Source organism: Lampetra planeri, unplaced genomic scaffold, assembly GCF_965212315.1.
Source record: "Lampetra planeri unplaced genomic scaffold, kcLamPlan1.2.h2 scaffold_1260, whole genome shotgun sequence".
In the NCBI taxonomy this organism is placed as follows: Eukaryota; Metazoa; Chordata; class Hyperoartia; order Petromyzontiformes; family Petromyzontidae; genus Lampetra; species Lampetra planeri.
Window position 1 is genome coordinate 1 of NW_027613976.1, and position 19,423 is coordinate 19,423.

The 19,423-nt window shown below is 45.6% G+C and overlaps 4 protein-coding genes across 4 annotated transcripts; 1 reads left to right on the forward strand and 3 right to left on the reverse strand.

The window, feature by feature from the left end:
- Positions 1 to 365: 365 nt before the first annotated feature.
- Positions 366 to 990, reverse strand: LOC144739029 (dephospho-CoA kinase domain-containing protein-like; the record flags this gene model as incomplete). The annotated part of the gene is made up of 3 exons (XM_078622029.1): positions 879 to 990; positions 560 to 763; positions 366 to 453 (listed from the first exon to the last, which is right to left on the reverse strand). Coding segments are annotated over exons 1-3 (404 nt in total), but the record flags the coding sequence as incomplete, so codon positions are not given.
- Positions 991 to 2,769: 1,779 nt separating this feature from the next.
- LOC144739024 (tRNA pseudouridine(38/39) synthase-like) lies at positions 2,770 to 5,616 on the reverse strand. The gene is given in 9 exon segments (XM_078622024.1): positions 2,770 to 3,029; positions 3,569 to 3,741; positions 3,828 to 3,937; positions 4,012 to 4,195; positions 4,599 to 4,837; positions 4,839 to 4,883; positions 5,204 to 5,284; positions 5,286 to 5,459; positions 5,461 to 5,616. Coding segments are annotated over 9 exon segments (1,422 nt in total).
- Positions 5,617 to 10,940: 5,324 nt separating this feature from the next.
- Positions 10,941 to 14,490, forward strand: LOC144739027 (myosin light chain kinase, smooth muscle-like). Its single transcript, XM_078622027.1, is given in 22 exon segments — positions 10,941 to 11,076; positions 11,265 to 11,482; positions 11,484 to 11,510; positions 11,512 to 11,578; positions 11,662 to 11,758; positions 11,876 to 11,897; positions 11,899 to 12,030; positions 12,032 to 12,081; positions 12,397 to 12,416; positions 12,419 to 12,617; positions 12,718 to 12,837; positions 13,258 to 13,285; positions 13,287 to 13,352; positions 13,354 to 13,412; positions 13,525 to 13,621; positions 13,623 to 13,655; positions 13,768 to 13,849; positions 14,003 to 14,029; positions 14,032 to 14,142; positions 14,283 to 14,290; positions 14,292 to 14,435; positions 14,437 to 14,490. Coding segments are annotated over 22 exon segments (1,797 nt in total).
- A 1,262-nt stretch (positions 14,491 to 15,752) lies between these two features.
- LOC144739025 (bifunctional coenzyme A synthase-like) lies at positions 15,753 to 19,182 on the reverse strand. The gene is given in 10 exon segments (XM_078622025.1): positions 15,753 to 15,812; positions 16,346 to 16,492; positions 16,708 to 16,805; positions 16,887 to 16,971; positions 17,054 to 17,118; positions 17,208 to 17,397; positions 17,812 to 17,943; positions 18,044 to 18,258; positions 18,497 to 19,007; positions 19,009 to 19,182. Coding segments are annotated over 10 exon segments (1,677 nt in total).
- Positions 19,183 to 19,423: the final 241 nt, after the last annotated feature.

Below are 19,423 nucleotides of genomic sequence, written 5' to 3' on the forward strand. Positions count from 1 at the left end.
AATCGTCCTCTTAGAACCGAGAATGGTTTTCGTGGCAAAAAACAACCACCACTAAAGCATATTAATACTGTCAATGGTCACAGCTTCTTTCTAGGATTAGTCGTGAAGGCTAGTTAAAGCTGAACATTTAAGGTTAGAGTAAGTAGTAGTTTCAAAAAAGTTTAAATAATAATGTCAAAAATACAGAGTGTAAAAAAAAAACATGGTTTAGTTAATATCTATCTAGTTAATATACTAACAAACCGCTAGGACAACTCTTGAGCCCAGTGTGACGTGAATCCCTTTGCAATGTTCTATGTAATTGTTAATCTATGTGAGTGGAACATGATTGACAACATCTGCTCAACAAGTTTTCGCCGTCTTACCAGTAAACAACTACAGTGTGGTTGAGAAACTGAGTGAGCCGCCTGGTTTCGAAAAGAAGGGGCACATCCAGGACGACGTAACGGTACCCTGGGAGAGGAGAACGGTGTGAAACCGAATGCAGGAGTGCTTCAAGTACAGGATGCAGGGGGGGGCACTGCAACCTGCCTAAAACGAGAATGTGAAGTACCATCACCTTTAAGAAAGTAATATATGATCTCTTTGAGCATCGCTTTGTGGATCTCTGGATGTGTGATGGAGTTCAGCAGCTTCCTCTTTTCTTCATTGGTGAAGATGACCTTGCCAAGCTTCTGTCTGTCGATCTCCCCGTTCTCAAGCAAGATCTCTGGGCCAAAATGGAAAACGATGCGGGAATAGGCAGGAGTGTGAGGCTCCACCACTGTTTTTAAAAAAAAAAAAACACAAAACATTTTCAGTGTCTCATTCTCATTACTGCAATCATATTCACTGTTCACACACTTGTGTTTGTCCCATACATAGAGAGACCTGTTTACCTCTTCTGGCCACAACATCAGCATCAATGATGGGGCAGCCCAGCTCCCGCAGCATTGAAGACACGGTGCTTTTCCCTGAGGCGATACCGCCCGTCAGTCCTACCAGGAACATCTTAAACAAGCACAAGAACTGACAGTAAGTCAACGGGTCACTCTAGACCTGCTAATGTTCATGACCTGGTAAATCCATAAACAGTTGTAGATCCGCTGACCACCCAAACAGTAGCTGCTGAACAGCTAATGATGGTTAATCGGCGGTTCTACAGCTGATATCAAATCTAAAATCCTGTCAGGGCTTTTCCAAAGCGGTCAGCCTGACTGAATTATATCTTACAGTTTATTTCTCAGGTTACAAACTACAAGCAGCTGCTCTTGCGTTTAACAAATGTTGTCCCATTCCAGTGGCCCCCTGCAGGCTATTAGAGAGATTACAGGTTTAAATCACTGCAAAGCTCAGCTCTTAATGCGTTCCACTTGCAGGAGTTGTCCCACTTTGGAATTCGTGGTGACTTCATTTCCTGGTGAAAACTGGGTTGTTGGCGATCCACTTTCATTTGAACATAGGACGAAAAAAGACAATGTTGCACCAGATCTTACTAGATTGGTATTCCATCTACAACCACACAGGAACAACAAACCCATGGTTAACGAATATGCTAGTTGAGAGTAATTCAAACCAACAAAAAGTGCTACACAAGCAGTTAAAACACAGGTTATGTTGCACTCTGGCATATTAGATTCTTGGGGTTCTCCAAGTTGTCCAACCTATGTCATCTTATTCCAGGTTAAAAGGATGTTCCACTGAGCAACTTCCAGTCTGCAGCTCAGAAAATGGAAATTCCAACTACCTGGAAACGCCCTATTAGTTCCACCTGGAGGTCACAGTGATCTGGCTGTTTCACAAAGGTGGAGAATTAAAGAACAAAATCTGCCACGTTAAGTCCTAATGATGACCTATGTGAACAGCAATGACTGAAAGGATGTGGGAGAATGAAGACAACAAAACACCCAGTCAACATATCAATCGTAGTTCCAATATTTGTTCTAAGTCCATTTCTTTTGCAACATTACATGACAACTGATGCTTTAAGGTTCGTACGTTTGAAAACACGCCAACTCCTGAGTGCAAACTAAGAAAATTAACTTTTATGTGATGCTCAAATAAGTCCTAAATACTTAAAAGCCGATTTTACCTTTCAGAAGCTGGCACGCAAATTGTTGACAACTACATGCTAACATCATAACCCGTCGACTGAACAGCGTGAAGCACAGCAGACTGGATCAACCTTGAATTATTTTCAATAAAGACTTTTATTAAGTGTATTTCCCTTACCTTGTTAGTGAGGGATACTTCTTAAACCACCTGTATGGACAGTAGAAATGCGCACAAAGCCTCGGTGGTGGGCTAATGCGGTAAACAACCACTGCTAGTAAGCTAACGTTAGCACAAGTGTCGCTCATGTCAGAACGAGCACAGACACACAAACCAACCAACCCGCCTCCATTTCTGTCTCGTCCTGTCAGACACGGTCAGACGGCAGGAGAAACACAACCCGACCACGATGGACACAACTCGTCCGTTCTACACAGCTAACAGCTGCTAATCACCTAGCATCTTAGTTTGACGAGCGCCACATCGAGACACGTCCGACGTCGACACGGATTTGACATTAGTTCCGGATATTCGGTTCGGTTCGGTTCGCCACAACAATTGTGTTAGAAAATAAACGTGGCCTCTGTATTTCTCCAAAAATGTGTTTATTTCAAAGAGGCACACATTTACGATAAAATGTAAATGTCCCTTAAATTAAAAAATGTTTTTTTTTCTTAAAAAGAAAATGAATGTTAAAAGAAAATGCTTTTAACAGCTTGACTGTGGGAGAAAAATAGTTCATGTTCTACTCAGTGCTATGGTTTGACACGTCCGAGGCGACAGGCTGGCTGACGGAAACGGGGGGGAATGTTTGGACCGTTTTCCTCTGTGGATCATTTCCCCTCCATCCTCCCCGCTGTCCCTCTCCAGACGGCCTCTTTTGACAAAGTGCTCGATCCTGGACTCCAGGCTTTCGCAGCACGGCCGCTCCAGCAACGGCCGGTAGTTCTTCTGCCTGCTGCCTTCCACGAGCCAGCAAACGTTGGGGGACGCTCCGCCTACAGATGGGGGACAATAAACAGATTCAAGACTGGTGGTACTGATACTGATAGTGTATCTTCAGTTTGGCTTGTTTAATCAGGGTTCATATCTTGTGTCGTGCAACATCCAGCTGGTTCCTACCAGGAATAAATATGTTAAGACAGTGAATGTCAGTTAATTCCCCCCCCAAGCATCAGTTTGTTTCTGCACATCGTTAGCATCATAGCATATTTGTCTTAATCCGATTTTGGCCATATTGTGATATGACTTTTTTTTTTGAAAACCTTAAAATATGACTTTAGCACTGTAACTATTAGGATATGTGAAAACAACAACAATCTACTACTGCAATTTTACAATCATTAGATGTACTGTATGTATCTAATGATGTATATTTGATTTCTATGTGCCCCCTTCTGTATGTATTTTTATGGAAAATAGTTATTTTAATACCTTGTACGTAATTTGTACAGTCGCCATAGTGATAGAACTCACTGTGATTTTGTAAGAACTGTGTACAGTAAATAGAAAAGTTGAAACGTGTCGTTCCTCTCACCTCTGGCCTCCAGACCCTGCAGCATCCCATGGAGGACGTGGGTCTTGACTGCACTCTGGGTCCAGTGTTGCTGCAGTGCCGACAGGACGTGGGTCGCCTCCTCCGCCTCCTTTCTCCAGCTCAAACCGTCAAAGTGGCAGTCGTACAGAACCAGCGGGTAGTCTACGGCCATACTGGACACATTGGTTTACGCTGACTTCCACTGCGGCAGTTCATCTGGGGGACATCACGACGGCAGGGTCCACGGTGGTGAGCTCACCTGTACTGGGGCTTCCTCGGGTTATTCTGAACATCCATGAGCTGGTCAATTATCTCTGGGGCTTCCAGCTTCTGTCCTATGAGGAGAAGCACTGCCATCATGCAGCGAACCTGCAGAACGACACGTCAGGACGTCATCCGGCTGTCGGACACTCGCACCCTGGGTGGAATGAAGTGGTTTCTACCTGGTGGTAGAGAAAGGCCAGTCCTCTGATCTCAAATATGAAGAGGTCGTACGGGTCCGTGCCGGCCACGTGCGCAGGATCCACAGGCTTGACTGTTGAGGACAGGATGGTTCGCTCGAACTGCAGGACCCCGTTGCCCACGTCCATTTTGCACAAGTTACGGAAGTCATGGGTTCCCTCGTAGCTGTTGAAGGTTTAGGTGAGTTAAATGAGCCCTGTGAAGGAGGACACCACGTGTGTGTGTGTGTGTGTGTGTGTGTGTGTGTACACTGCAAAAAAAATCTAAATTATACCAAAAAGTATTTGGTTTTATTTCGAATCAAAATGTCTGATTTCTAGTTAACAAATGTCTTTATATTTGAAATAACAATAAATACACAACACCTGAAAAGGTGACTTGTTTTTGGACTTTTCTACTTATTTAAAGTGAAAATGTCTAAAAAAAAAGTAAGTAGTAGTAAGTAAAAAGAGATGTTATGGTTACAAAATAGACATTTTGATGAGAAATAAGACAAATATTCTTGGTAAGATTTGAGTTTTAGCTGGCTGTGTGTGTGTGTGTGTGTGTGTGTGTGTGTGTCACACACCTTTTGGCAGCATCTGCCATCAAGGTGACATCGAGAGAGCCTCGGGGGAAGTAGTACCGGTATGTGCGGGACTGACAGTCAAAGCGGGCGCTGAAACCCTCTGCTGCCGGCGCCCAGTCCAGAATCCTGATGTCCTGGGGCAGCACTCGGTTCAGCATCTTCACATAGGGAAGCTCACACCCAGAGGCTTTCGTCTTGGCACCAGCATCGCCACCGACATTTTCAGGGAGCACGACGCCCGGTTCCTCCACAGAACTGTGTGGAGCGTAGGTCGATGGTGATCACCTGTGAGGGGAGAGCGAGATAGTCTGCTTGAACGAATAGCGCCACCTATAGGCCTGGAAGGTGAACAGTCTGTTGAGTCGTTATAAATGGATGCATTCGGATGAAAATATTCTTAATACAACGCCAAGGAAGACGAAGGGGAAAAACATCTGGAATGTGTGGACACGGCCTCAACGTAACCCATTAACCTTGCATGCTTTTGGAATTGGGAGGAGAAGGAGGAGGAGGAGAGAACCCCCACCGACACAGTGAGTGCATGCAACACAGAAATATTTACATCCCCGGTCAATGCCCCTGAGAATACAAAGAGAGAGTCTCACTTGGGAGAAAGCGCTGACTCCTTTGTCGGTGCGTCCACACCGGTGGTAGTTGGAGCTCTGCCGGTCCTGGATGAGGCGCGTCCTTGAGGAGGGCTTCAAAGAGTCTGGCCTCCACCGTGTTATCCGTGTTCTCCTGAACAGCAAAGCCCTGGTAGGACCATCCCAGGTAGGCCAGCCGCAGAGCCACATGGCGCCGAGGATGGGCAGAGAAGTCAAAGGGCCGATCCTTCCCTCCCTTCCTTCCCTTCCTGCTGCCGCAGGACGTTGCCGTCAGACTTGGAATCTGTGTTGACTTGAGGAGACGTGCAGGACATCACATCCTCCTCATCTTCACCTTTCTCCTTCAGCTGGGATTTAAGATTCTCCAGCTCCTCTTCCAACTCCTTTATCCTCTGGATTACAGCCTCTGACATGCTGCCGGGGGGGACAACACACACAATAACAAACCAACAACATGTAGTCTCTACTGGAGAACGAGCCCTGGGTTGCTGCAGTACTTTTACTTTTGTTAAACTGAAAACTTTGGAAAAAGAAAAAAACCCAACAAGTTTAAAGGCGGACAGCTATCTAAAACTCAAACATTGAGCCTGACTGCAAACCTCCAGTATGTTGAAGTCAGTCATGTTGAGTGTAAGTCGTAAATCAGACGCTAGGAATATTGAGCTCAGTTTTACCGAGAGGAAAGAAAAATCTGTACCTCAGTGGTTTTGATCTCGTCGTTGCCTTTTATCTTGTATTACGTTATTTGCACGTTTTCACGTTATTTGTACGTTATTTGCACGCTGCCGTTTCACACATGATACTTGCGTGTTTCCGCTCCTCAAGTAGGCGGACTGATTTGACGTGCGCACTCGTTTCCGTTGGCGTGGTTCTGGGAAATGTAGTCCTTAAGTTGATCACGGAAGTAGCGAATGCTTTGGCATAAATATATGTAAAAATAATGATAATCCACTGGATTTACACTTGAGTAAGGTTCAGTAAGATTCAGTTGAGTGAGGTTTAACTGTGTATCACAGTTAAAGATGATTTACATTCCCATTTTTATTGAACATTTCAAAATGAGTACTTTGCAAGAATGACATTTTGAAATTAACCTTTAAAATAAACCCTCTTCAAGAACATCTGCAGCATTTTAAAGAAAGTGAAGCATGGCCTTTCTTGTATGCAGCTGCAGTGACATGGCTATTATTAAATCTCTTGAAAACGACTCCGCCGTCAAACACTGGTAAGGATTACATGGTAATGATATATATATATCACAGTTTTAATTTTCGTATTAATATTCAGTCTTTAAGTTACATTTGAGGCGGAAAGGCAATTTGAATATATCATCGATGTCTGCAAAGACAGATGTGAAAGGACGCCAGCGCTTTTTCATGAACTGTGGGTTTCATAGCCGTTTCGTGTTATGTCCAGACAGGTAAAAGGTCATACTGTACTGGCAGCAAATGAACTCTAAGACGGGTCAGAAAGGTAATATTCTCCCTGAAAAAATCTAATTAATTCTGGTGTTCACTACCAGGGGCAAAATGGATAAGATGGACTTTATTGTCATTCTCACCACCTGCTATATTTCAAATGTCTAACATGGCCTCACCGCTCCTCATGACAACAACACACTTTGCCCTCAACATTTTTTTAACCTTGCCAACTAGCTAATTTAAATACATGTAACTTTCTTTTTTTATTTTTTTTCATTTTCATGCATTTTACATACATCTTCATGCTTCACTCCAAATGGAACTTTTGCTTTTGTGAGGTTCTGGAAAAATGCATTTGATTCAGAAGAGTGAATTCGATTCAGAAGAGTTTCCCCATGTGTGGATCGAAATTCCTCGTAACAGGATGTGAAATGATTAACACAGACGAAGACAAAAAACTATTTACTGACACGACACAGAAAGGAACATTGTCGGTCTTTGCTTTTCCTGTTTTGAATTCCTCGACTTACCAACAGTGATAATTGTTCAGATAAGAGGTGGTGTGTGTGTGTGTGTGGGGGGGGGGGGGGTCCACATGTGGTAAAAGCTGATGTCATTGGGTCCTTTTTCCCACCTTATATGGGTTTTCAGGCTCTGCACTCAGAGATGAGGCCTCGTTTTTTGCGTAAATGTTTGGTGTGTCATTTGCTTGAAAAACAAACCAGGCCCCAAAAAGTCTTGACATGAGAACTGTCCCGGGTAATTGTGCAAAGTTCAGTGCAGAATCAACAAAACATCACTGAACAACATTTCCGAGCATGTGTAAAACCACATTTTAATAAGTGAAGTTCAGGAGTGTTTCCAGGGCCGGCTCCATCAATCACATGGGACATGTTTGTCGATGTGGCTCCCACCATATGGCTCTGCTTTTACACAACCCCCCACCCCCACCTTTTCCCCTTGCATTCCTCAACTACTGTGTGAAATGTGCCCATTTCAGAACACACACACACACACACACACACACACACACATTTCTCTGTGTAAGTACTCAAGCATTCTGAATTGTCTGCTGCACAAGAGGAATCCAGTGTTTGTCTTTGTGACATCACAGACACAAATACACCAGTTAGTCCAGATATTCACCTGTAAATGTCCTATTGTAGTTGTGGTTGATATGGCAACCACATGTAATATATGGTGCCATGTGCGTATCTTGAGAACTGCCTACCTTTGTCATATTCTGCATGTAGAAGTCCTGTAGTGTCGACTTCCCCCCGCCCCCGATCAGCCTCCTGGGCCTACATGAAAACAAGTCGTTGATGAATGAGGAGAGAAAGACAGACACACCCAACCGACAGGTATAACATTCCCACATCAATAGCATTAAAGGCCGCTCATTTACAAGTGGAGCTACTGGCTCTTCTTGATTCCTGCAGTGACTCTGGAGGTGTTTGCAACCACAGAGTGGAAATATGTTGGGAGAGGAGGCACGGGGTTTGTCTGAAGGGCCCTACCAGGTGAGAACAACAAACGCTTTTCCTTTGTATTCTTTTATCTGTTCATCTTGTTGCTCTCTTCCATTGAATCCCTCCCCATGTTTTTCCCTTTCTCTGTTACTGATTCAGTTGTTTTCTGTCTCTGTCTGTTCTCAGAAGCAGAGAGAGAGAGAGAGAAAAGAGAGCAAGAGGCTGGACATGTCTGTTTTAAATTGTCCGTCCGATAAAACGGGCTGCTTCCTGTGTATTGTGTGCTGAGAGTGGGTTGTGATTTCAGACTCTGTTGGGAAGCTCCTCCTGTTGTTATCAGAGACAGGCAGAGCTCGGAGCACATCGCAGGGTAAACCCATCACAAGTGAAGAGGGCAAACCGCTGTGGGACTTTCTCAACTCAAGGATGGATAAGGAGGACAAGAAACCCAAGACCTTTGTGTCCACGTTCACACTGGCCCTTAAGCCTAAAAACAAATCTTTGAGTGTGGAGAAACGGGAGAACACACACGCTGCCACTAACACACTGGTGATCAATAACAGACTGGGAGTCTCGTCCGCAGCAGGTAAAGACTGGATGTACATTTCATTTATAATGTGTTGCAAAGTGTATTAACACGGTTACTGGACACTGTGACACCTCATCCCAACGTGGAAAAGTACATGAGGATTTAAAACGAACCTAGAGAGGGATGGAATTTGGAGGCCTGGGGACAACGACACAGACTTGCGATATTAAGTGTTTGAAATTCAGTTAGATGAATTTATCTATGTTTTACGACACACAACAGGTTTTAGTTTGACTTACTGTGGTGATATTTATGTGTCCAGTCAGACTTTGCCTCACAGGCAGGAAAAAGTGTGAAAAATGGATGAAGCATATTATGTGTGGAACAGGAGCGTGTTGTTTTGAGGCTACGTCTCTTTCTTCCTTGCTCTCTCTCTCTCTCTCACACACATGCGTTAGATCAGTTTACCGCGCGAACAAACAAACGCACATGTGGGAAAAGCATGTGCACACACAGCGCGTACAGCAAACAAACTTGGTTGGTTGGTGGAAACAAACAGAGGGTTTGAGCTGCCCCCCTCCTGATTGGTCAACATGAAACCAATTTATACAGCTTACAGTTTACTTTCTTCTCTGTTTAGGTGCTAGACCGATCCCTCCGCCTTCCAGGAAAAACGCACCACTTCCCAAAACCAATCAGCGACTGCAAAATCAGTGAAGGAATCAACGCTAGTTTTCAAGCTGTGATTTGCAGGAAGTCGACCTCGGGACATTTCCTGGCTGCACAATGGTCAGCGACTCTAGAATTCAAAGGAGCAAGGAAACAGAAGGAGTTTACATATTTTGACCGCCAGAGCTTTTCAAGCTGCAGTTTCCCATTTAGGACTATTTTCATGGCCAAACACGACTGTTTTCTTCCATTGTCGTCTTTCCCTTTAGGTGAGAAAGCGTCGTCCTTCAGAGACGCTGCTGCTAGTCTGTCTCGGACTCAGTGTTTCACCTGGAGATGCTGGGAACGAGAGCAGCAGCGCTCAGTTCCACGTTACAAGTAAGCAAAACATGCTCGGCATAACCGTGGGTCTCGTTTGTCGACCATGTTGAATTGATAATCTGTGTTATCTGCAGCAGCAAAAGCAAACAGTAACAAGGGAAATCCACAGTGCAGGCCGAGATCAGCTCCACGCCGGGTCACGGCTCAAGGCCACGTCGTCTGAGAGGGAGAGAGCTGACGTTGACAGAGGTGGGTGGAACTCTGCCTCATGAAATAATTAACAATGATCCGAAAGCAGGTTTAATAAAAATCCTGAGTTTATTCATCCTGAGATGTGAAAAATTCTGGAGAATTGTCTTTATTTAGGAGTCACCGATAAACTGAAACTTTAAAGACATTTGGTTTGATTTCTGTCAGTTTCAATGAAAACAGATTTTTGTTCTTTTCAGGGTGAACAAACTCAGGATTTTCACAAAACCTGCTCTTTGGAACAAGTCCCCGGTCTGGTCCATTCCCTAAGCAGGTTTAGTGAAAACCATGTGTACTAAATCCTTAGACTCTGATCAGTACAAAGATTCGTTCACGGAATCATTCAGTACCACCAAAACACGAATACTCGCTAAATACAGCATCAAAGTTGCTAAGTTGCCACAACTGTTTGAGTTTGAGTTGAAGTCTGAGCTGTGAAAAGAACGAATCTATCTCAGTAGTGATTCGATAGAGTTCGTCATTATCTCACTGCTGAAATCCGTGTTCAAATTTTCCCATCAACGCTCATCTGTCTTTGATGTCTGTCACCAAACAAAGATTCAAATGTTTGAATTCAGTTGATCAGAAACCCTGAAATGAGGACAACTCAGGGTTTTCACTAGATGCTCTTTTCCACTGGCAACCAACCCTGACTGCTCACGTGTGACTGGCTTGCTATCTCTGCCTATCATATTGCTTACCTGTAGCCCCGCCTCCTCTCCAGTCCCCACAGATTCCAGAAGGGATGACCCTCAGACAGAAGTGTGCACTGACAAAGGTGAGACACGTCACATGTAAAACCAGAAGTGTCTTGGCCTTGTTGCCAATCCAAGCTTGTGTGTGATTTTTAAGGACCTCTGTAGAGTTTGTAGACCCACCAGACCAGGTGGAGGTTCGAGTGGGTGAGCAGGCCCGGCTACGCTGTGAGTTCAGAGCAGCTGTGTTCCTGTGGCCTGCTGCTGGATCTACAACAGAGACAAGGTGTGTGTGGGGGGTTCACTGTCCTTGTCTGTATTAGTATGCTCACATTTCACTCATATGTTCCATCCTCCTCTTCAGGGGTCGTCGGCGGACCCAGGATGTCTGTCCACAGCGGTGAGACTCAGAGCAGCGTGGAGATCTCTCAGGCCTTTGCGGAGGACACGGGCTCCTACACAGTCCATTGCACGAACCGACAAGGCTCTGCTCAACATACGGTGTCCCTCAGCGTCATTGGTGAGATCAGTTTGGAATTCCATCACTTGATACATGCGGTCGTTTGAGAAATGTGGTGAAAGGTACTAAAACACCCATCAGGCTCTGATCCGAAACGGAGTCACCTATGAGAACTTTGCTATCTCTGGTGTACCTGTTGACAGAAGAACAGAGGTCAGAAGTCATTTTCCTCTGCTTTGTGTCCACAGATCGTCCAGACCCGCCAGCCGCCCAGCCTGTTGTTTCCCAGCTGTCCTCTCAGTCGCTGGTCCTGTCCTGGACGGGTCCAAGCTACGACGGGGGCACCGCTGTGTTTGGTTACGTTGTGGAGGTCCGACCAAGAGGGCCCGACGGGTCCGGGAACTGGACGCAGATAACAAACCTCTGTAAGAGCACGTCGTACCATGTCCGCTCAGGCCTGGAGCCTCAGGGGCCGGTACCGCTTCCGTGTGCGGGGCCTACAACTCTGCAGGTGCAAGTGAGCCGAGTCAGGAGTCTGACTGCGTCAAGATGGAAATGACTAGTGAGTATTGTTTGGATGTGTCTGCGTGTCTGAGGATGAACTGTTGTTCTTACATTTGTTTGTTTGTTTCATTGACCTAGAAGAAGAAAAGAAGGACGACCTGGAAACCTCCATCACTGTGTCCATTGACACCAACCACAAGGTCAAGGACCACTACAATGTGCACGAGCAGCTTGGGGTGTAAGCACGAATTCATCTCATTGAACCAGAACAAAACAGACATGAACCTGCACAGAAAGATCTGACACAATTCAATGATCCAGAAGCTTCGTACTGAGTTTGTTTCATTTTTTCCAGTGGAAAGTTTGGGAAAGTTTTCCCGGTTGTCCCACAAAGAGACCAACCAGGTGTGCGCAGGAAAGTTCTACCGAGCCAAGACCTCAAAGGAGAAATCGGCGGCCCGCAAGGAGATCGAACTGATGACCTTTCTTCACCATCCAAAGCTGGTCCAATTGCCTGGCTGCATATGACACCCGATGGGAGCTGGTGATGGTCATGGAGTAGTAAGTGACGGAGGAGTTCTGTAGCGAATCAGGACATCTGGTCGTGAGGGGTACTCTGTCCACAAAGCCCTGGAAGATCTTCTATCGTGTCTTGTACCAATGAACAATGATAAAACCCCTGATGGTCAAACAGCTGCACAGACCAGACCTTAATTCGGGTTAATTCGTAGGCGACTGGACTTCTGTCTCTTCAGTTCTGAACCGCTGCAGGCGAACTACAAGTCCAGTTGCCAACGAATCAATCCAGCAAGATACCATGACTGGTATGACTGGGAACCTTCAAAGACCTATGGTCTAACGTATTCGTCTGCCCAGTATCGCAGGTGGGGAGCTTTTTGACGCATCGCGCACGACGACTTTGAGCACACGGAGCCGACCAGCGCCCGCTACATGCAGCAGATCCTGGAGGGCATGCGGTACGTTCACAAGCAGAACATCGTCCATCTGGACCTCAAGCCGGAGAACATCGTCTGTGTGGATACCATCGGTACACAGATCAAGATCATTGACTTTGGCCTGGCAAGTAAACTAGGTGGGTGTTCATCATGAAGTCACTGGGAACGTGGGTCCTCATGTGATGAATTTCTAGGTTTGGACATGACATAGGATGTCTGTCTGTCCTGCTCCTCAGAGAAGGGATAAACCCCTTCTGGTGATGCATGGAACGCCGGAGTTTGTGGCCCCAGAGGTGATCAACTACGAGCCTGTGGGCCTGGAGACGGACATGTGGAGCATTGGAGTCATCTGCTTCATCTTGTAAGTCAAAAACACCTGTGAACTTATTCCTTACATTAAGATTCCAGTACATTTTACAAATGTGTGCATAAACGAAACTCCACCCTTACCCCATAACAATCTGGTGCCATCTGCTGGTGCTCTGGTGATACTACAGTTTAGTATCCCTGGAGTTGTTGTTCTCTTCTCCCTCACTAACCTGGGGCTCAAAGCTGAGCCTCACGATAAGACCCTGGGTGTTTACACCTGTACCAAACACTCGAGCGGCTGCAGTCTCTGACCAGTCTGTGTTGGTATTCATCGTGGGGACGTGGTGTGGATAGTCTGAACTAACGACAGTTATGATCGTGAAACATCAAGAATGAGTTTGAAAGTAGAAGACCTTGTGAGTGACACAAATGAGAAGGATATGCTCCATGTCCGTGATATTTGGTGTCCTAGGCTCAGTGGCGAGTCGCCCTTCCAGGGAAAACAGCAATGCAGAGACGTTTGCTCTTGTGACCGCTGCTCGTTATGAGTTTGACCAGGAGAGTTTCCGAGGACATCTCTGATGAGGCAAAGGACTTCATCACCTCTCTGCTGAAGAGAGACCAGAGGTTTGCTGTTTTCTAGCGAATATTTACCAGTTAATAATTCAATTTGCCAATAATCTCAGGCATGGTGAGCTTTTTTTTCTTTTTTTTTTTAAATATTTGCCCTCCTCTGTAGATGCAGGTTGTCCTGTACTGAGGCCCTCGCTCACCCGTGGATGGTCTCTTTCACCCCTCTGAACCGCCGGCCGACCAAATCCCTCAGAAAGGAGAAGGATGAGACGTTTTCTAGCCAAGCGCAAATGGAAGGTATGATAGAAAAATGACACAGCAAAGTATTTAACACACGTACGTTTATCAAGGTTTCCTGATGATGAAGCCTCGGTTGTGATCCACTGCTGCTTGTCCTTCATACTTGCAGAAGACTGGCAAGGCCGTTTTGGCCCTGCAGCGGATGGCTAACCTCTCCAGCAGGCCAGACTCTCCTGGAAGCTCCTCAGAGGGTAAGAACCGATAAAGACGCACACACACAGCAGCGTCCTAGAGCTACATACATATGGCAGATGAATCAGTTTTCAGACTGTCACTCAAGTTTACCCCTTTGTGATCTGTAATGCCTTGTTTCCATTCCATTCATCATCCTCGCTCTCATCCAGAGCCAGGCTGGAGCCAAGAGGCAGAGGAGGCATCCAGTCGCTGGATAAGCAGCTTCGGAGTGAACCTCGCTTCCAGCAGACCCTGAGGGATGCCGTCCTCCCCAAAGGAGCGAGCGCTCGGCTAACATGCCGAGTCAACGGTACGACGCCAAAGCTGGAATGCACTTCATCCACAGTCATCACATGCAACAAGACCAAACCATGAATCAAAATAATTTTGAAAAACGTGCGATAGTTCAGTGTTAACAAGCAAATTGTAAACATGTCGTCTCCACACCAGGATATCCACCGGCCAGAGGTGAGGTGGCTTCACAACGAGAAACCGGTGTCGGAGTCTTCCACAGTGAACACGGAGCTCCATGACGACGGCCTCTGCTCTTTGGTGCTGACTGACTTAGAGCCGTGTGACTCTGGGGTGTATGTGTGCAGAGCCGAGCAACGAGCTTGGGGAGGCAATGTGCTCTGCCAAACTGAAAGTGGAGCTGTGATTGAGGAGAAGAGTCCTTTTTTTTTTTTTTTTTACACCAAGACGGATTTGTCACCAGGACTTTTTTTTTGTTCCACAGTTGTTCACTGCCTCACTAAAGGCTCCTAGTGTTTTTATGTTTCTAGCTCCTGATGCACTTCCTGAATCCCTGTGACTAACATTAATGATTTTCATCATGTTTGTCACCCTCAACGCACCGAGACGTTTTTCACATGAGAATTTTGCACATTTGAATATTGTTCACTGTACATTTATTTTGCTACTATTGTTAAATAAAGGCTGGATGTATGTTTGCAGGTTTTCTGGCTCATCTCACAGGCATGTACACGTCCTTAACACACAGGCAAACAGATGTTTTCACATTTATTCCAACAGATTTGCAGATGACACATGCTGAACTTGATAAGACAATTGAAATTTCTCAAACTGCAATTCCACTTACTGAGCAAATATCAATATTTAATGTCGACTGAAATACTTAATTATTTTTTTTTATTATAATTAATTTTTCGTACATTAACACTAGATTTTATATCAAATCTACCATATGCTTAATATTATTTTAAAAAACAATTGTTAGTAAACTTAGACCATTTTTGATTTTTTTTTTTTTTAAACACATCTTTAAAATGTTTACTGGCCAGGTCCACTAACGTTCTGTGCTAAAGCACTCTCCATATTCCATCCTGATGCTGCATTTAATGTCTTTTTCCATTGCTGATAATATGATGTAGATATGTGTAAGATATATTCTCCAACCCAGAGATAACAACACAAACATTTAACTGTAAAAACCATAAAAGCTTTTAGTATGATAAGTTCCCTTTACTGTCCCAGACTACCTGTAGATGATCCCACAGAGTAAAGACGGGCAGAGCTAAAGTGTCATAAGTTGAGAAAGTTGCAAAAAGTTAGACTTCGGTCTTGAATTGCAACACGTTTGCATCATGTTGGACGTCATGTGAAGGCATGCCCTTCGTGAGAGAAGTGGACGTCTTTGCTGGAAAACAATCTAAAAAGACCATGGTGCTAATCGCCAGCAGGGATTCATGTCAGGAACCATTTGGGACCTTCAGCTTCTAACAAAGCATCGTAGGACCATAACGAAATCTGAAAACCTGTGCGACACAGCTGAGGTACTGAGTCTCGCTTAAAGAAGTTCTCATTCTTTCCAAGGCAGTGTTTCTTTGACTGTTCCATTCCTGTGCACGTCCCCCGGGCCAACAGACAGGTTACTTGACCTGAGGCGTGTGATACGTGATCCTACTGTTCCTCTTGCTTCTTCTGGATTCTCCTCTGAAGCAGGTTCCATGCTTTCAGTACCTTCAACGTACAAAACAAACATGTGCTCAGCAACTGAAAGAGTCACACACGTCCACATGCAACAATCTTCTCACAATGACTGCTGGCTGATGTCTGATCTTCACGATGATTTGGTTCAGTTTGCTCTGTCTGAAAATCTGTTCTGTTATTTTGGGAGAGATGATGACATGAGGATTTCAGAAGGTGTTTAGCACATTTGCAAATGGTGGCTCCATATATAAAATATAAAATATGTTTTTGTTCTGTTGATCTGTTTGTATTCAGCCTTTTAATGTATCTTTCTTTTTTTCCCTCTTTATATACTTTTTAAATTATTTGACATAGTGTTTTCTTCACACATACTATAGTCCACCAACATGTGTACTGAGTCCACTGTTTCGTGGGAGTGTTTTTTTTTGTTTTTGTATCACTGTTTTTGTATCACTTGGAATTTGAGTTTCCCCATTTGGGGATAAATAAAGGAATATCTATAGAATATATAAAGAAGGTGAGTAAAATCCTCACAAAGGATTGTGCAGACGTCGGTGCCTGACCTGTTTGCGAGTGACTTCCGGCTCCCACAGCGTGCTGAGCACCACGTTAGCGTGCTCAACTTGTTTCGTACTGGACCACTGGCTGTGAAGGCGGCGCAGGGCGTCTTCTTTGGCCACACCATCTCGCTCTGTTATCCTTAACACCGCCTGAGAAGGGAGCGAGGTTTTTTTTTTTTTTTACCACTGCCAGTGGGGTTCCGAAAGTTACAACTCAGCTGCCACCTAGTGGTAGTACATCATACATACGGTGCTTGAACAAATTCTTACTCACAAATGTGTGTCTTTTGAGGTGGCCTGAATCGACGAAGCCACATCTGATTGGGCTTTTGCGTGTACATCATCTTACTGCATATAGAGTTTACCTCGTCCTCAGGGATGATGGTCACCCACACCTCGTGGACCATGTCGGTCCAGCCTGCTTCCAGCAGAACGGCTGCATCCACCACACAAACCTCTTTACCTGCAGAAGATCGAATGAATGCTCCTGCTTCCCTGACATGTTAAACACTGGTAGGTACTTTAACATCAGTGTGAGAATTACCCTCCTCTCTGGCTTGGCTGATACGGTTCTTCACCAGAAGTGCAATCTCAGGCCAAACAATGTCTGTGAGCGCTCTCAAACCTTCCTGAAAAACAGCAGCTTTGGTAAATGCTTGAGTCATTGTCCTGTCCTGCATCATGTAGGATTAGTCATACTAATCACAGTACCTGGTTTCCAAACACTTTCCTTCCTAATGCACGTCTGTTGATTGTTTTATCTTCATCGAGAATATCTGGAAATAGACAGACAGAAATGTTAATTGCAATGCAGGAGATTTATAAACTATAACAACATTGGGAGCAAGGACCATTGAGTCCTCACCCGATCCAAATTTTTCCAGCACTCTGTGATAGGCTGCTGTACCCGGCTGGTACACGTCATGGCCCAGCTTGTCACAATCTATCCGGACTGCACCGAGGGCCTCCAGCTGCCTGGCGATGGAGCTCTTGCCGCTGCCACTGCCTCCTGTTAGACCGATCACATACGGAAGTGGTGGGAGATGGGAAGTGTCCTGGTTCAGGAGATGAGACACAAAGGTACCGGATGCAGAGACAAAAACACCACACGTCAGTATGAAAACATCACAGGTTCATAGCTGACAGTCCTAAGATTCAAGTCATTTTATCTATTTCAAACACATTGACCCTTAAACACAGACGGTATCCCTGGAGCTAGGAGAAGGAGTCGACTGGATCCTAAATGCTGAGACCATGAGCCATGTTGCTGTCATTACGCTAATCCCATTTGCTCGGTTGCCAGAAGCTGGCGAGTCATTACTGTAAATGACAGCAGCTGGGATGTGAAGTGAAACTCTGAGTGCAACTTTTCAGCTTTCAGATAGCGCAAATAGACCAGTAATTACAAAGTATGCTGGCTCGAATGCGATACCGTCACTGGTAAAGGATTCAAGAGCTCCAGGACTGACTTTAGGTGGGATAAGCAGAGTTCCCAGCAGACGAGAGCGCAGACTGGAGGAGCTTATCTTTTCCTCCTCGGTCTCAGTGTGGTGGGCGTCCTTCAGCAACTGGATCTCGTGAAGAACCAGAGCGGGAAGACCCTGGTTAAGGAACACACAACGAAACATACATAAGAAACGGGCCCTCCACATGAACTCATCCACATCACGCCCTGCTGTGTCTGCCAATTTCCTGACTTACGTTCTCAATGCGCTTCGTGTTCACAGCTTCGCCTCCCTTCCTGGTCTCCTCACTAACCACAATGCACTGCAGCTGCGGGTCGACCACTGACACGCCGAGGGGGTCGTCGAGAGGAACGATCTCGACCTGCAGCGAGGGTTTGACATCTTTCAGGAACTCCCGTAGTCTCTGGACTCGCTGAGAGTAGGGCTCAATGAGCTCTTTCAGCACCTTTTCTGTGGCCGATAAGAGAAGATCATCAGGGCTGCAAGTAGATAAGACCTAGAACAGGAAAACACTGACACAAGTTATAAATGTATTCAGTGTGTATACTGACGTACTAACAAGCACAGAAACTTGAAGTCAACATAATAAAAAAAGGAATGAACAGAAATCCAGTGAAAGTTTTCCAGAAAGTGCACAATGTCTCTTTGTATTCTTCCACAGCTCAAATGTCAAACAGCATTTACTCACTTTTCAGCATTCCCTGGTCACACACGCCAATTAGGAACCTTCTACTGGCCAGCAAACAAGAGATGTTGAGCAGGGTCTTATGGGCGCCATGGAGTCGGTCAAACGTGCCCCCGACCACCACGTCACTGTAGGTCTCCAATAGTTTGCCCTTTTCTTCAGGCTCTTTTAGCACTTGCGCTTCCTCCTGCAAGCTGCCGAGCTTTGGGTGAAGCAGCACTGAAGGCAGGCTGGGGCTGCACACGTAGCAGTGGCCGGTGTACTTCTGCAGACACTGCGTCACCTGATGGGACTGACCTGGGTCCTGAACTGGAAAGTCTGTTAGCAACACCTCCGGCGAGTGCGACAGAGACTGCGGCGTGGGGAACGGGCAGCTTGGAAGTGTGGTCCCACTGCACGCCGCAGACTGAGAGCGAACATTGGTCAGCAGTATGCGAACATCCAAGTGGCCACATACGTCAGCGGCGTTGCTGTAAAGGCGGCTAATGAGGGCAGATAAGTCGACTACCGGTGGAGATGAACACTGGCCGAGGTTGGCTCCCATTACCCAGGTTCAGCCCCGGGTGGAGGTGGACGTAGAGCGTGCGCTCAACAAGCTGAGCAGCTGAGCTGAGCACCGGAACGAGGCGCAGAGGAAGAACGTGGAGAGGAGATGTCAGCACAAGGATGCCCGTGCTGAACATGGACATGTTCCTGGTTTGATATGAGGCGTCGCAGCCGTCTCAGTATCAGAAGCGTCTTTGTTATGTGGTGGGTAAACACTGCAGTGGGTCACAAGAGAAAGAAAGCCAAGAGCTGAGCATCAGCATGAATGAAAAAAAAAAAACACATGATGCTTTTTTTGGTTTTCTTTACAATTTTCGCTGAATTTGCCATGTGTTACATCTATTCTGCTCACGGATCACGTAGCACCTTGTGCAAATACCAAGT